The sequence below is a fragment of the Amblyomma maculatum genome, chromosome 1 (assembly GCF_055883805.1).
Source record: "Amblyomma maculatum isolate TAMU_Amacu chromosome 1, ASM5588380v1, whole genome shotgun sequence".
NCBI classification, from domain to species: domain Eukaryota; kingdom Metazoa; phylum Arthropoda; class Arachnida; order Ixodida; family Ixodidae; genus Amblyomma; species Amblyomma maculatum.
Genome location: NC_139344.1, coordinates 344217331 through 344233923, shown reverse-complemented (window position 1 = coordinate 344233923; position 16593 = coordinate 344217331). Strand labels below are relative to the sequence as shown.

Sequence of the window (16593 nt, the reverse complement as noted above, 5' to 3'; positions counted from 1 at the left end):
TTTATCCAGCAAAGGAATGCAATGCCACCACCGGGCTCGAAGCACTGCTAACAAGCAGCCTGACACCGGCGAGCATTCTCCACTAAAGACAGACACCATTGAGACGAGCCCCTCCCATTACAAATCCTTCACTGTCAAATCAAGCACACACGCGTGAGCGTGGGTGGACGCGTCGGAACGCGCCGATGTCTTGGAGATCGTGTTTTTCTTGTTTGTTTTTTTCTTTCCCGAGGTCTTCGTAGTGTACAGTTTGCCCTCTGTCTGCGCTTCACCATATCTGCTCGCGACTCCTACGCAGCAAATCGGGCTTTAATTCACTTCCGCCTTGCGGATGCGCGTGACACTTTCTCGACAACTCCGCGTCACGTCAGTCAAGCGTGGGAGGAGAAGGCTTATGGCGCGTCTAGCCTCAATGTTCATTTACGGCTGTCACATCGCGACACACTGCCCAGACTCCAAACTCTCGTTTTTTTTTTTTTTTTTTGTTATTCTGTGCTAGTTTCAAATATCAGCATAGAATGTGAGACAATAAATTGAAACTGGAAAGAGACAAAGGCATACAGTGAAACAATATAATACAGTGTCCGGTGCGCCCGTATAAATTAACCGGCAGGACTGTTATGCAGGTATTGTTTAAGTTGGTAGGCCAAAGGAAGCATTCATTTCTTTTTTTAAGCAGTTAAGTATTTTGCCACAATGACCCCCCCTCCTCCAACTGCTTTTATTGAATGAAAAGGAGAAACAAAAGTAACGTAAAGCTAAATATCAAATACCAATATAAACCACCTCTATAAGTTTGGGTATTGCGGCCATAGCCAACGGTTTAGGATTGTTTATGACCTTTCGGCTGCATGTTGAAGCTACGCGAAATACACAACGATCCCAGTAAACGTTATAAGGACTTGGAAGGCAGCTGAAGAGACTTTTAGAATTTGGCGACCTTGAAGGAGTCCAATGTATGAAACTTACACGTCAAAATGCGAACCACTTATATGCTGGCAATTAAATTGACGGTGTAATCGCTGCATAAATTCATGTAGGCATTCAGACTTCTCTGCAGTGCACAACATTCAGCTGTGGCCGAAACGATGGCGTCACATTTCAGCGGCGCTGCGTTTCAAACGAGGAAACGGTATACAAAAGGCAGAAAGCCAATGCCACCGAACGTATAGCTCATGGAGACTTATCTGACAGCGTCCCACATCGCACGATAGCAACTGAGCGAAGCCAGCGGAAATCCAAAACTTCGGCAACAACGACGTCATTATGAGTTTCCCTGCACTCATCCGAAGCGTTGAGGAGAAGCCTGAACTTTTATTCCGTGTTACATCAAAATTTTTAAACGCTAGCGTGTAAGGACTTCGCACGCTATAACTACAAACTTTGTAAGTTTGAAAGGCTGAATCTCAAGGCAAGAAGTGGCCATGAAATTGGGACACCGAGTAACTGTGCTTTATCGCAATTCAGCAGTGTAGGTTTTTGTTGCTTAGAAAAACGAAACATGTTATTTCATGCATTGCACAGAACAAATTATATTCACAATAATAAAGTCCTTTTAAAGCGTTCAGTATATTCAATGATAATAATAATTGGTTCACAGGAAAAGAAACGCGCAGTATCTGTCACACTTGTTCTGTGGACACCTGGACCGGGCCGTAAGGGAAGGAAGGAAGGCGGGAGTGAAAGTAGAAAGAGAGAAAGGGGAGCCGTAGTGGAGGGCTACGGAGTAATTTCGACCACCTGGGGATCTTTAACGTGCGCTGACATCGCACAGCACACGGACGCCACTTCGTTTCGCCTCCATCGAAACGCAGCCGCCATAGTCGGGTTCGAACCCGGGAACTCCGACACAGTAGTCGAGCGTCTTACCACTGCATATTCAAGCTCAGCGAAAATCCATCTATGAATGAGACGGGGTCTCGTGTTATACTGGCGCTGCGATGACAGCGAGAGTTGCACATCACCTTCCTCATGAGAAACTCAAGTCAAGAAACTCAATCAGTCAAGAATGACCGTGCACCCCGTGAGGTTCACCTGTACTCGCTAAGAAATTTTTAAATGAGTTTCTGCTCCTACACAGCTTTGATCTCTTATAGAGTTCAAGACCGCACCGACATAACATTTGGAGCCAGTTGTTAGATTTGTGCAATCGGCAATGCGGTTCGAAATACCGAACATAGAGAACACGCATTTGTAAGTCTGTCGAGTTGGCTTTCTCGAATTGCGTATCTATAAAATAAATGCAGGCACGGCATGTGAATATGACGCTGCAAAAGAAGTTTATTAACATAATTTTCGCAAAAACACCATGCACGGCAATGCAATTTATTAAATATGCAATGTGGGAAAGCTGACTCAACAAGCTTTAAAATGCGCATCTTTAACGTTGAATGCTTCTAACTACATTGCGCTTTAAAGAAAAAATGTAATGCCTGGGCTCACCTACGATACCCAACGGCCTTCAATTTCGAAAAAGTGTCCCTTACAATAAAATTAAAAGAGTTAGAGGTACATCTGACTATTTAATCCCCTAATCGTCAAGCTCTATCATGTATACAATGCCCGGCTTATTGTAGAACCGATCAGCACACGCCGCACAGAAGCATCTCTCATAGTTTATAACATACAAAACTGTAAATGGTAAATGGTAAATACAATTCACAAAAAAAAAAAAATGCACGCGCGCGTTATGGGGCACAAAACCGTTACCGGATAGGCGGATTCACAGAGTAATCACATGGAGTGAGCGCATCTGTCATCTTCCCAGACGCGAACGCGGAGGCATCGTTGTCAGATTCGGTTCTTCCGCGGCCTCGTCGCTCTCAGACTGGTTTGCAAACATCAAGAGTGCACGCATGTGGACACTGATGCGGCAGCGGCAGTCAGCGAGGACGCAGGCGAAGTGAAACAGACAAGAATATATCTCCGCGCTCCCACCTGGGCTTCAAATGATGTCACCAATGTAAAGCAGAGGACGGGGAGGAGGATCTAAGTCAGACTGCTGCTATGTTGCCGTGTGAATGCAGTTCGGCAGGCGCTACAACTTCTGTTATCCGGACATTTTTTCCCGGCCATATATTTTAAAGGACCAATTCCAATTCTGCGAATATCGCATGCCCCAATAAACAAAAGCTTACAAAATATTATCACGTCTAATTAACTAAAGACTTGGTTAAAACATTCTGCCTCTTACCCGCTGCCTGTCGCAACCCTCATACAGCCCCAGGGCTAAAATAAATCTGAAACAAGTTCCGCTTCCATAAAAATTTTGAGTCGTCTAAGAAGCTCCGGGTATATGCTCGAGCAAGCAAGTTTTGACACGCGAAAAACCCCAAGAGAGCTGTTGAATCGTAGGAAGCTCCTTTTATCGCCAACAAGGAAAACATTTTCAGATTCTCAGAAAGCTATCGAGCAACAGAGGTAGCCGCAGAAACAACGCGCACACAAGCGCTAATTGTCAAGTGGTTTTTATTTGCGGAAGGTCGCACCCTATACATAGCCCGAGGTGTTCGCGCTATATGTTGTTGATGTATGGATGTTTTGAAGTTGTCTTACGTAAGCAGTCCGCACTTCAAAGAAGACATGGTAGCGATCTTCACCTTTTGCTTTGAGGGACACTTTCCGGCTCGTAGCAATCAGTCCATGCGCTCAAACACCGGGCTGCACACCATATTTAGGAGCCTTTAGCAGGAGACGGGACACATTCTCGGGCAAGGAAACATCCCCAAGGACGACTAAGTTTCTTACCTCTGCTTGTGCCTCTCTCTGCTTTTTAAACAACAGAACAACTGGTTCAAGAGTCTCCTCCTCCTGCGCTCCGTAATATGTGTGGCTAGACGCTTCAGTGATGCAAGTTTCCTCACCGCGAGCCGTCGAAGGTGGGCGCCAAACATAGCAACCACAGCAAGTCTTGAAAAGGACAAACTTTAGCCAGACCACCGAGAGCATATTTTTGCGCTCTTTTTACAGGTCGTCGCGTGAGGCTTGGTGGGCCAGTGGTTATCTGGGTACCCGCCAGACTTGGAAAGTTGTGCCCCGGAATTTACAACCAAGCAAAATGTGGATGTCGAAAAAATTACGAAACGCCGTATGTGAAGTGTTTCTCTGGAGTGTTATGAAGTCGTGCCTGATTAATAGGAACTCGACTCGAAATATGAACATCTTTTTTTTTTTTTTTTGGTGGCCAAAAATTTTCACTGCATTTATGCCTCGTTAGTACGGAAACTCGCTGTTCGGACAATGGATAAGGGGAAATATACAGGGCCTTTCGGGGCCCTTGCATTTTTGTCGCGTTAATATGGACCGCGATGAAACGAAAATATCTTCTGACGCGCGCAGATATTTCATTTCCTGCGCTTTGAGTGCATGGCAAGTTAAGAAACGCAATTGAAAATTGTAAAGGACTTAGTGACGGCCTTCAGTAGTTTCATGCTTTACATTGCAAGGTTGCCGAGTCGATGTGTATCTCTCTATTTTCCGTATTGCATGAATGGCTGGGAAGAACGCTCTCGCTGCAGCTTGCGCAAAGAAGAAAGCTAAACTCAATCGCTTTCAGCCGACTGAATGCGTGTCTTGTACGTTCACAACTGTAAAAAAAGCTAACTCTTTTGTTCATGATACACAATTAAGCTACCATAGACCACTGAAGAAGTCAAGTCACACCACAATATTCCAACCATAACAGGGTACGAGGGAATGAGCTTGTAGATAAAAAAAATGCCTAATTTCTACTTCACTAGCTATTACTACGCAAAAAAGCAGACCTTAGTAATAGCGTGTTTTTATTGAAATAGTCTTTCTTTGCAGTTAATTATTATTGACGACTCGCTTTATGCTCTGTTTTGCTCGGGAGCCAAAGCGTTAGTATTAACGAAGCTAGCCTCCATTCCCATCCCATGTCTTGCGAGGAATTTTATGCCGGCCAAACCGCACGGTATATCAATGACCATTTGAGTGAGCACACCCTTAGATTAAAGAAAAAGAAATCTAGACAAGCACGCACATTTCGTTCCGCTCGCCATTAAGTGTAAAAAGACGTGACGTGTGGCCCAATCCGAAAGGACAATGCTTCTTGGCACGAATCCTTGCCCTTTCTGACCGGGCCGCACGTCCTTTACGATTATTGGCAAGAATTAAGACAAGACGGCACGGAATAGTTTGGAAGCGTAGTACACAAATAAAGTAGGCAGCCAATGCGTCTTCCACAATCTCTATTTCTGTCGCTGATATCGACTTTCTGAAAACGTGCAACTGTTAAAAATATAACAAGAGAAACTTAATATAGCTCAGATATGCGTCTGCCTTCCTGCAGCGGCGTTTTTGTCGGCTCAGTTACCGGCCCCTGTTATGCATATTTCCCATCTTTATCTTTTTTCATGCATCCCTTTGGGCTGGTTAAAGTGTGACCTCCTGTAAATACGAACCCTTTGAGAGTTATCGCCTCTGCGTGCGTCGTTTCTGCGGCTGTCTGTGCTGCGCTGTAACTTTTTAGGAAGCAGTATGCGGCAGCTTATCCAAGACGAATTTTAATGGACGTTTTCAGAAGCCCTTTTATAAGGGCTCATCATTCATGAGGAAATAAATACGTGTTCTTTGCAAACCGACACAAAGACAAGAACGCATTATGTGGGAATATGCGCATGCACAACGGTGAAATCCTTTTTTGGGAGTCGCGTAAGGACGTTAAACCTCATAAACCAAACCAAACCAAACCTTCTCGGCAGGTTTCTATAAGCCTCAAAATAGCTTTTGTATTCGAACAACGCTGCTAAAAAAAAAAAAAAAAAAAAAGAAAAAAACATTAGGCACCGAAAAAAAACAAAATAAAAGCTTATTTGGCGACGTGCGTTACTGTTGCGAACGCGGCCGCATATGCATACTCAGATGCCGATTCAACAAACTTAGTTCCGCGGTCAAGAGTTATCCAAAGCCAACATGACGCGTACCGCAGCTGGCGAAACGCGACAAAATACACGGTCGTTTTTGTAGCAATGGCGACCACGACACTGGTGTTAATGTTGCCAGGCGTTGGTCTAACCTCAACATCACTGCATACGCTATTCGCAGAAGCAGACCCTAATAAACAGGTGTCTGGCGATTCGTTATTGCCTGCAACCCCATCATGAACATTTTTACCTTAAACCTGTGTTTAAGCTATCGAGACGCGAGCGTGTGCAAGGCAATGAAACTCCATGCGCGAAAGCTATGAAAGTGGCGTTGGACAAGCGGGAAGCCGTTTTCGAACTACTTGATAGCCTCTGCTCACATGAGTGAGTATGGCCAACATGGCTCAGCTTCTAGCCTATTGAAGAGCTCTCAGAAAAAACAGTAGTCCTAGCCGGATATTTTACGCGGAAGTCTTTTCAAGAACTGTACGTTTCGAAACCTTCCGTCATCCTCAGTATAGATGATATTTAATCAATTAACTGCCGTCTACCTTCCACCTATCCCACAAACACCAATGTTAGAGGGAGAAATTTGAGGGAACATTGACTACAATATATAACAGGGGTTATCTCCAGTCGATTACAGTGCGAAAGCATGGAATGTTTTTCGTGTCACTTGTTTTAGCTCGATACTTACCTGATAAAAAATTTTCGTGGCTATGGGCCTGGTGTGCAGCAGTTTTAACTGTACTCCGCGATCAGCTCCGACACAACGGCACGCTTGATCGCTGAGGCCACGGCTTTAACGTGTGTGTGTGTGTGTGTGTGTGTGTGTGTGTGTGTGTGTGTGTGTGTGTGTGTGTGTGTGTGTGTGTGTGTGTGTGTGTGTGTGTGTGTGTGTGTGTGTGTGTGTGTGTGTGTGTGTGTGTGTGTGTGTGTGTGTGTGTGTGTGTGTGTGTGTGTGTGTGTGTGTGTGTGTGTGTGTGTGTGTGTGTGTGTGTGTGTGTGTGTGTGTGTGTGTGTGTGTGTGTGTGTGTGTGTGTGTGTGTGTGTGTGTGTGTGTGTGTGTGTGTGTGTGTGTGTGTGTGTGTGTGTGTGTGTGTGTGTGTGTGTGTGTGTGTGTGTGTGTGTGTGTGTGTGTGTGTGTGTGTGTGTGTGTGTGTGTGTGTGTGTGTGTGTGTGTGTGTGTGTGTGTGTGTGTGTGTGTGTGTGTGTGTGTGTGTGTGTGTGTGTGTGTGTGTGTGTGTGTGTGTGTGTGTGTGTGTGTGTGTGTGTGTGTGTGTGTGTGTGTGTGTGTGTGTGTGTGTGTGTGTGTGTGTGTGTGTGTGTGTGTGTGTGTGTGTGTGTGTGTGTGTGTGTGTGTGTGTGTGTGTGTGTGTGTGTGTGTGTGTGTGTGTGTGTGTGTGTGTGTGTGTGTGTGTGTGTGTGTGTGTGTGTGTGTGTGTGTGTGTGTGTGTGTGTGTGTGTGTGTGTGTGTGTGTGTGTGTGTGTGTGTGTGTGTGTGTGTGTGTGTGTGTGTGTGTGTGTGTGTGTGTGTGTGTGTGTGTGTGTGTGTGTGTGTGTGTGTGTAAAAGCAACGACACAAACTGTGACTGACTTTGCACTAAATCTAAATCGGTCAACACTGCGTGAAGCCTCACCCCATCGCGTGGTCGGAGCATAGTGCCTGCGGTCTTCCAGAACCACCTCCTGTCCCACGAGCAGTGCCGTGCAGGCGGATAGATCCAGTGGTGCCCCGGAGGCGGCCAGGCGCACGCGGGGCTGGAAGATCTTCCACCGGTCCACCAGCGGAGACACCAGTTCCTGGATTTGCTGGTGGCCCTCGCCGGTCACCTGCACACAAGAACAGAGACAGCGAATGAGCCCAGCAGCACGTACACAAACCTGTCCCCTAAACCTTCACTTTTACTTTGCCCATTTTATCTTTACCCACAGTCGCGAATACGTTTGTACAGTAATTCCCGCGTGGGTGAAATGTGCTACAGTGAAGTTGAAGATTTTTAAGACCCCTTGTTTTTGATCACATTCCTGATTTCATTTACAATGCTACTTTTCTCGTTCTTTAATTGTCTGTACTTTTTCACGGTAACGACATGCCGGTCTTTTTCAGCGGCAGTGTCGTGAATGTTAGTGATGAGCCACTTCCACCGCAGAGAGGCACGAAGAGAGGCTGATAGTACAAGCGACCGCGTCATATTAGTTCAAAAACCTAGCACCGTTTTTAAAAGCGATACAAAGGACCCCAAAGTTGCAGTAGTAGCTGCTTACTGTAAACCCCAAAGAACTCTTAAACAAGAGCATGCAAAATTTTCGCTTGCACCAATGATTCGTTAATGGCGTACGTAAATAACCACGAGGTGATATACTACGGCCGATAATAATTTACATTCGAATGAATTCTCCAAAAGATGGGTGTGACGTCACACTGCCGTTAAGGTCGCACCAAATATTAAAAAAAAAAAAAAACGGCGGTATAACTTCCGATACTGTGCCTCTTGCCATTCCAACACTTGAAACAACTTGGCTTATGCCTCGTAATGTACAAAAATTACGTATCAGCGATTAATTTGCAGTTTTGTTCTCTTGCCTTATGTGAATAAACAAACTGCACGTTATGCAGCAATCGTTCAGTTGTGAACCCGAGAAAATGTGAAGGAAAAAATTAAGTTATAAATTATTTTGCGAACGTAGAAAAATTAATACATGTATTCGAATTTCTAACGCGTCATTTGAAAGAAGAAAACACGAACTAGGATTTGGTATCTATATTCCTTAAGAAACAAGGTTGCTTGTTCGAGCCGGTTAATGTAGGGTAAGTACGACAAGCTATTTTGTAGCTTATTTGTACGCGCAGTCTAACCGTATACCACCACTTCTCATCTTCAGGCCATCATATATGTCTGTACTTTTCGTTTTTTACAGTACGAAAGCTTCGGCAGCAATTCAAAACGACATATCGTACGTTGTTTTCGCTTGCCTTCCTTTGCCCAGGAAGTGTCACTAGAACTCAGACGAAACATCAGTTAATCCAACGTTTTTGCTTAGCTAGTTGGTTACCAGAAACAAGTCGAACGGAATATCGTTATAGAGATTAACACTGAGGAAGACCGTAGCGCTTGCGGTACTTGTCTATGTCCTTCTGTGCTATTCCAGGTAGGGTCTTTTCTGCCTGATTTAAAGCCGCGCAAGAGGTGGAAACAACATCAGAACTTTGTAACTATAAAGGCAAACAAAGGAAGAAAAAAACTGTCAAGCCATTACGCTTGCTGCCCAGCGCTCTCTAAACTGAGCGAACGCTGTCGTTTCGCTTCTTGCGTCATGCAGCGCATGCGCAGGAGCCGGTGGTCAGGGAAGAAAACTGGTTATCATGCTGAACTTGAGACAGCGCTGGATGTGCCCACGTATGAAAGATTTAACTGCAGGATTAAAGATTTGCGCGTTGCTGCATAGAAATGCCGATGCTGGAAATGCATTTGTTAAATGTGTGACTGTAAAGAAAGCTTTGCTGCATATGAGAGGAAGAAGAGTTTGCAGCCGCACTCTACAACGATCGAATCATTAATTTGAATTTCTCGCTAGCTATCAGCAAGGACTTACACGGCGGCAAACATCAACCTCTCCAAAAGCAAGGAATGGATTGCATAAAGAGCCGCTCCAACGGTCTCTGGAATGATCCAGTGTTATCAGAAAACAGCCTCCCTATATTCAGCAAGCAGTTACGTCATTGGGTTAATGCGCCTATATGGCCTTGCTGAAGAGCCCGGCCCCGCCCACACGTCGCCATACTTTGCAGTCGCATTAGATCACGCGAGGCTGTTTACTGCCGTCGGCACTTGGCGCAGTTCTCAGCGGCGAAATCCGTCGCAAGTATTCAGAACAGTGATCGCTCAGACGGATAGAGATCGACGACAAGGCGTGCCCATCCAGAAGCTGCAGCAGTCTAACTCGTGCTTTCTTCCACGAAGCTTCAAGGCTTTCCCCTCCCACCCGCCCATTTCTCAGCGTCCAAATACACATTCCTCTGCAATTGACTCAGTGAACGCGAAGAACACCTGCAGGTCATATGAAGGTTTCTTTTTTCCCTCACGTTTTTCTTCGAGGATCAAAGCGTCGTGCAAAGCAGTAGCAGTTGCTCGCACCTAATAGCCGCAACACCCAGTCACGTCTTCAGTCATGAACACGCGCTCCTCAGGCGCAGATTTCTGGCTAACGATAAGTTTTTGGCGCGTTGCCACTCTATGAAGCCCGAGGCTGCTTAGTGGTAGCTATTAGCATACGGCCGAATTCCTTCACGAACCCTGCATAGAACTACATTAACCCCAGACAGTGACCAGAGGACGTGACTCTCTTTGCCTTGGTACGCTTTACCTTGCTATTAATAAAACGTATGAAATTGTGACCAAAGGAAATCATCATGTAGTGGACTCAACTACCCTTTCGAGCAGTCCGCTAACTAAAAAAAAAAAAAAAAAGTCACGAGTAGTGAGAGAAGGCAGATTTGTTCGTGCGCAGAAACGGCCACGTGACAAAGTACGCCAACTACAAACGGCTGCAGCCAAGATTAGCAGCTGACGGCGGGAACTTTAGGGCGCGAACGAACAAGGCTATATACCTGCGTGCCGCCCCATAGGCCATTGATGGATGGGGACGACATGCGGCGAGACATGGCCAAATGGCACGCACTTCTTGTTTATACGATACGACGCCGAACAGCCATCGGGCGTTGTGTGCCAAGACACGTCCAGTTTCTGCACCGCCCAGCCTGGCTACACCGCGGCACGAATCTTTCCTAAGCTCACGAATCACGCGCGCTGAGGACACTTCCCTGCCGTCTCGCACGCATTGTCCCAGGGACGCTCCCGCGGGGGCATGCCTAAGGAAACGTGCCAAGAGCCACTTCTGTCGATACACAGCCCCTCCAAAGAATGAGCTTTCTTCTGCCTCAGTTCGCCACCAAGCATTAACGCTTCCTCCGCGTTGGCCTACGTGGAACTACCATTCACGAAGCCGTGATACAGCAGCGACGCATCGAACGTTGCTGCGAGGCACGTTATTCCTGGCACCTTCCGCAGCCTCAGTAGTGGACAGGTGATTTCAACAGCTTCGTATTTGCTTGTCGAAGGCGAAAGCAAGCTCGTGGAGGGAGAAAGACAAATGCCCAATGCAAACGACTCAGGAAAAACATCCCACTGGGATCTTACTCGGATAGCAAGTGCCAGTGAAAGCGGACAAATATTTGGCCCTAGTTCGAATTGGCGCGGCTTGCAACGGCTTTGTCTGGCGGGAAGACGTTGCCGCCGACGGCAGCTAATGCCAGAGCTGTTGTATAGACGGTGCCAAATATTCCAGTCGACTGTCAGCACGGCAATTGAATTAGCGGCGTTACTTCAATTTTTCAGTTATGTTTCTTGCCATTTTTGTAGTGAACTTGCGGGTACGCAAATATCCTGCTAATAAAAAAGAATGTAAATAATTTGTTTTGGTACCGAACGGCCTGACGGCGTAGTCGCCAGGCATGGTGAGCGTATGAATTCCGTTGCCAAAGGCGTGTGATATACAATTTTTGATCGTCTCGAAAATGGCAAGAAAATAGCACCATTTCAGTAGTTATGTTTAGGGACGACGCAGCTTGAAAACAGTTAGCATTGATGCAGGTAAAAAAGGCCGCCGATCGAGTTGCAGGCTAGCTATGCGCACAGCACCCAGCGTGCATGCTCCCCCATCTTTTTTTGACATTATAGAAATTCATTGGTTCGGCTGAAACCATGCCACCGTGACCACGAAGCGTCAGATATCAATCATCATGCTGTAGTCGAGTACGACTGAGTTATGTCATGTTTACATACATGCGAACATTACCATATTATTTATCATTTTGTATATTTCCTCCGCTCTCTGTGGGCCGTGGTCTATACAGGTAGCTTCGTCCCCTAAGTCGCACACCTCGAAATGTATAGTCTCGTTCTGTCGCCACCCATCCAGGAATGTTAGTTCATGGATCGACCTTGTGCGTTTCGCGCCGGCCGAATCGGAACAAGAACCTTGAGAATCCGAGGCGTCGGCTACGTTGAGAGAGGGTTCTTCCCAGCTCGCGACATACACGTATAGGGTCGTGCTGACAGATGCCTCGGGCGCGTCAATTAGGCTGGAAAAACGGAGACGAGTGTCGCCTCGAAGCTGGTATTACTTCTCACTCGTGCCCCTCCGTCGTCAACAAAATTCTTTGTTTTTTGCTCTAGGCGACCGGCAATTAAGTGAGCAGCATATCTACTGCTGGAGTTCGATGAGAAGACTGCAGAACATAAAAAAAAAGAGGCATAGAAAGAAAATTTTTCCGTTTGGCAATCAAGGACATCCGATGTATGCTGAATGAACGGCTATCAGACCTCCCGTGGGGCCGTAGAAAGAACTGGCACCGCGCAGTCGTGACGACTAAGCTGGCGCCCTCTCCACTAGGCGGCGCTGCTGCTCTCACCGCAACCCGTGACAGCACGACCGCGCCCGTCAGCACATATACTGCGGAAATCAGGTTAGAGCCGTCTGCCTCTCTTCTGGATGGGTCCGAGCGGGTGAAGGAATAGAGGGAACGCCGTAGCGTTTCATTTAGAAGGAGTTTGAACGCCGTAGCTTTCTTATTTAAAAGGAGGTTGAAGATAATCGCGATGCTTCACTGAGCGTGAAATTGATCCCGACCTTGTCCCCTGATGCTGACCTCCTTTTTATCTTCCTTTCTAGGCTGCGTACGCCTATCGTGCAAAAGTGCAGATAAGCAGCTGATGGGGCGGAAAATACCCAGGAACGACGTGCTAGACAAGTTGGCGAATGGGCTCGAGAAAACGGCCTGGTAAGCGGCCCTTCAGGTTCAAGAAAAGAGGCACAGCTGAAGGCAAAGAGCACAAAGACAAATCTGGAAACGAAGGGACCTCCTAGAGTGTCGTCAGCCCTCTCATTTGTGAGATCCTATCGCGAGAGAGCCCAGAGATAGAGGGAAAATAAGAAAGAGAGAGAGATACAGCTTCGGCAACTTTCAATGAGGCGAGGAAACGATTCCCGAACGGCCGTCGTACTTCACCAGTCGCCTTCGCCGCTTTATCTTCAACTCTCTTCGGCATCCTTTATGACAAGGTCGACCATCGTGCGCCCGTTCGGTCGCACTTATTAGACGTTCAGACGCCAGCCACCGCTTCGCAGTTATCAGTGGCCGTGACCACGTAAGCGATTCATCAGGGTTCAGTAGTCTTCCACAACGACGGCGCTCCGTCAGGACTGTCCCTCCGCGAACGCTCCGGCACTTTCATCTTCCCTTATACTGCGTGCCCTGTAAGAAGCGATTGATGGCAGAGTTAGCTCGGACGCGTAGATAACCTTAATGGGTTTCTTTTATTTGCGTCATCATGCGCGGCTTGGAGTTCTCACCAAATCGCCCTCTAACCTACACGCGCTCACGACGAAGGCTCAGGCACATTTTTCCTTTGCTCTCTCACCATAGACACTGCACACACGCAGGAACACTTCGGATTTCTCTTCCATCACACATCATCTCTTCATCGTTTCCCTGCATGCTTCACACGCCTATATTAATGATTAGTTAAGTCCATCTTTTCGTTGCCATTCGTGTTGGAGGAAGTGCGCAACCTTTTCTCTGCTGTTCTCATTTCTTTCTCTCCCCCCCTCTCTCTCTCTCTCTCTCTCTCTCTCTCTCTCTCTCTTTTTTTTTGTGCAGACGGCTCGATGCCTGTAGTGTGGTGGTGGCTTCGGTCAGGCCGCCACGGTGCCACCTTATTATCACCGAATGCTTTTTCAGGTGGACATTTGTCTCCGAAATTTCGACACTCTCGCCCCGCTGTGGTGACCACAGCTCGACGAGAGGCCAGGTGCGCGTAGCTGCACTCAGCGCACCTACGTGATGCTGACTGATGGGAGACTCGATAACCCCGTAATGAAGGATTCTGGCTAAATAAGCGAGTGCGACTCGTAAGTTCCCGCGCGAGCTAGCAAATGCAGGGTTACTTGCGTATTCCCAACCGCTCGGTCATCGTCATCTAGTAAACGCGCCATGACATTGACTTAGGTTAGCCTCCGCTTGCGTATAGGTGGGAAACCAGTCTGAACCAGGATACCCAGCTTCCGCGTCTAGAAGGAGTCGTTTGCCGAGCGATTGATCAAGTCATTTCTATTCGCCCCGTTAATCCGACACGGAATTGATCGTAGAAGCGATCGAACCTTCAATGCTTATTTTACTCCTGTCCACATGCAACGCTTGGGGGTTACAGAAAACCCAGCGTGAATGGACGCGGTCGAAAGATGAAGGGGTGCATATGACGAAGCTGGAGAGAAAACTGAATTTTACTCGGTGAAAGCAACATTTGAAAGTTTAACGAAGTGCCTTTTATTATAGGGGAGTAATTGCTCATTGATATCCACTCAAGTGCAACAATACGGCTACAGAAGAAAGCCTAAATATTAGACCAACCCTAAAGTGTCTTTTAAGCCGAAAGCCTTTCTTTTCTATTGGGTGGAGTCAACTTATCAAAGCATGTACGCACGAACTGACAATTAAAATTTAAAAACGCTGCCGCACTGGGGTTCGAACGTGCGCTCGAACGAAGAGATCAGTTTCTCTGGCCCATGCACGAGAGCACTATAGTGTGCCGTGGTTTTAAACGAGGTGGGATTGGTTGTGGCGATAGTATAGAAGCTACTATTGCCGCTGCCGATCACGCCTCGTTTAAAATTGCACTACACTCTCGCGCTGTGCAGTAAACATTGTCGTCTTGATCAAGTCCCGACTGAAACACACTTTCACGCTGTACACTGAACATCGGCGTCTTCACGAATTTCAACCTGCACTGTTCCTTCGTTTAACGTCGGTAGATATGCCGTACACATACGCCATCTGGGTGGGTGCCGGGAAAGGTCCGCGGGCTTAGTGTCGGGCGAATCCACCAGGCGGTATGATAGAACAATAACAACAACAAAAAAGAAAATGATGCCGATGCTTATAGTGTCGCTACAGCAGCAGCACTGCTCAGACTTTCACATTTCTCCAGAGCAAGTTCTATGCTGCTTTAAAATTTTTTGATTAAGAACTTAATTACTAACGTCAGGAAGATGGCCACTAAATAGCGCCAATTGCTACCAGTCACCAGATTAAAGACTGAATGAGTGCTTACTTTGGACGCATTCTGCTTTATAGGAAGATCTAAGAGAAATTCCATTCGTAATTATAGGACGTAGAAGACAAAGCCGAAGGAGGAACTATCGAACCAGTTCGGGGTCGAGTACTCCAAATGAAGTGCGACGAAAAAGAATTGTAAAAAAAATGAAGAAAACCTTAGCTCACAGGAGTTGTTGCCCATCGTCTCTGTTCAAAGGGCGCCACAATAACTCCGCGTGGTTCAACCGATGGGTTACTGTTGGCATGTAAACGAGGTCTTCAATGATCAACGAACCACAGATACAACGTATTTTTTGCACAATGTCTTAATAGGAATTTTTCAGAGTAGGTGGAATACTATCCCTATTTGTAACATCAGTCATAATACAGAGTCCCGCAAAAATAACAGACAATAGAAAGCATCGTACATTGACGGCGGTCATTAGATTTGCCCGAATATAATAGTGGCTTTTCCGAGAGTTCCCTTTGCTTTCTTAATTCATACGCTTTTATTTATTGAAAACTGTATTGCTCATCGCATCAGACATGACATCCAAATCATGCGGTGAGATTTTATACACACAAGCATCAAAATCGTGTTTGTAAATCCGAAATATTATCCTCGTGAAGAATCATTAGCGCAACGGCAAGAGACGTCACGGCGTAGTGGCGAAAACAATGACAGACAAGAGAAAACATTCATGAAACTCTAATATGCGTATAAGAGTTAACAGGACCGAAGCTTTGTTTATCGCCGACGTCTTGGAAGCTGCTGTAATGCGAAACGCACTTCACACGGCATTATTTCTCCGGATCCTATCCCTGGAAAGAAAGAGAATACGACGAAATAAAAGTTGGAACACTACTCCGCGGACTTCTGGCCGTGATAGAACCAGTCTCAACTTCCTCCTGGGACACACCTTCTGTACAAAGAAGCCGCACGAGCCGCTATCGCCAGAAAACGATGAATAAGGTGGCTAAACAAAGAATACCAAAATAAAAAGTCAATACAAGCTCGGCGAGGCACGCAGATGCCTCACCGGGAGACGACGGGATGAGGCGCGTTACGCAAGGTCGACAGCAAGGCCGCCTAGGCCGCCGTCCCCACAAGCACAGAGCGGTGACGCGAGTGCGTTGTGTACGCAAGAGGAGAGATGAGAAGTGGAGGGGGCTGACGCTAGCGGCAACTGCCAAGGAACAGCGAAGCTGCTCGCGGGCTTTCTTCAGGAGGAAGCTTGCCTGCCGGGACGCCAGTGTGCAGTCTCTAGCTTTTTTTTTTCTTTTTTCACGAGACATCGCGCCTGTCTTCCTCCTTTCAATCAAGAATTGCGGTGACGACAGGTTCTGCAGCGTCCGCGTAGCATACATCGCGTGTAAGGAATAGCGTTTCTCTTACACACATACGGTATTGGAAGAGAACAACAAAAAGAACGAACGAAAATCCGGAGATAGGATTAAGACGCGCGCTTTCTTGTTGGTTCGCCTCTTCGTCTTGTACGAGATCGTCCCAAATCGTCCGGCCTCCTTTCTGGCTTCACCGTCTTCTCGCGT

General features: G+C 46.8%; 1 protein-coding gene across 1 annotated transcript in view; it reads right to left on the bottom strand.

The window, feature by feature from the left end:
• Window positions 1-16593, bottom strand: part of LOC146207648 (uncharacterized) — a 629022-nt gene that overhangs the window by 491669 nt on the left and 120760 nt on the right. Inside the window, exon 2 of the mRNA XM_084589405.1 lies at window positions 7526-7718. Coding sequence (XP_084445531.1) covers window positions 7526-7718 — 193 coding nt within the window. The remainder of the gene's footprint in view (window positions 1-7525; window positions 7719-16593) is intronic.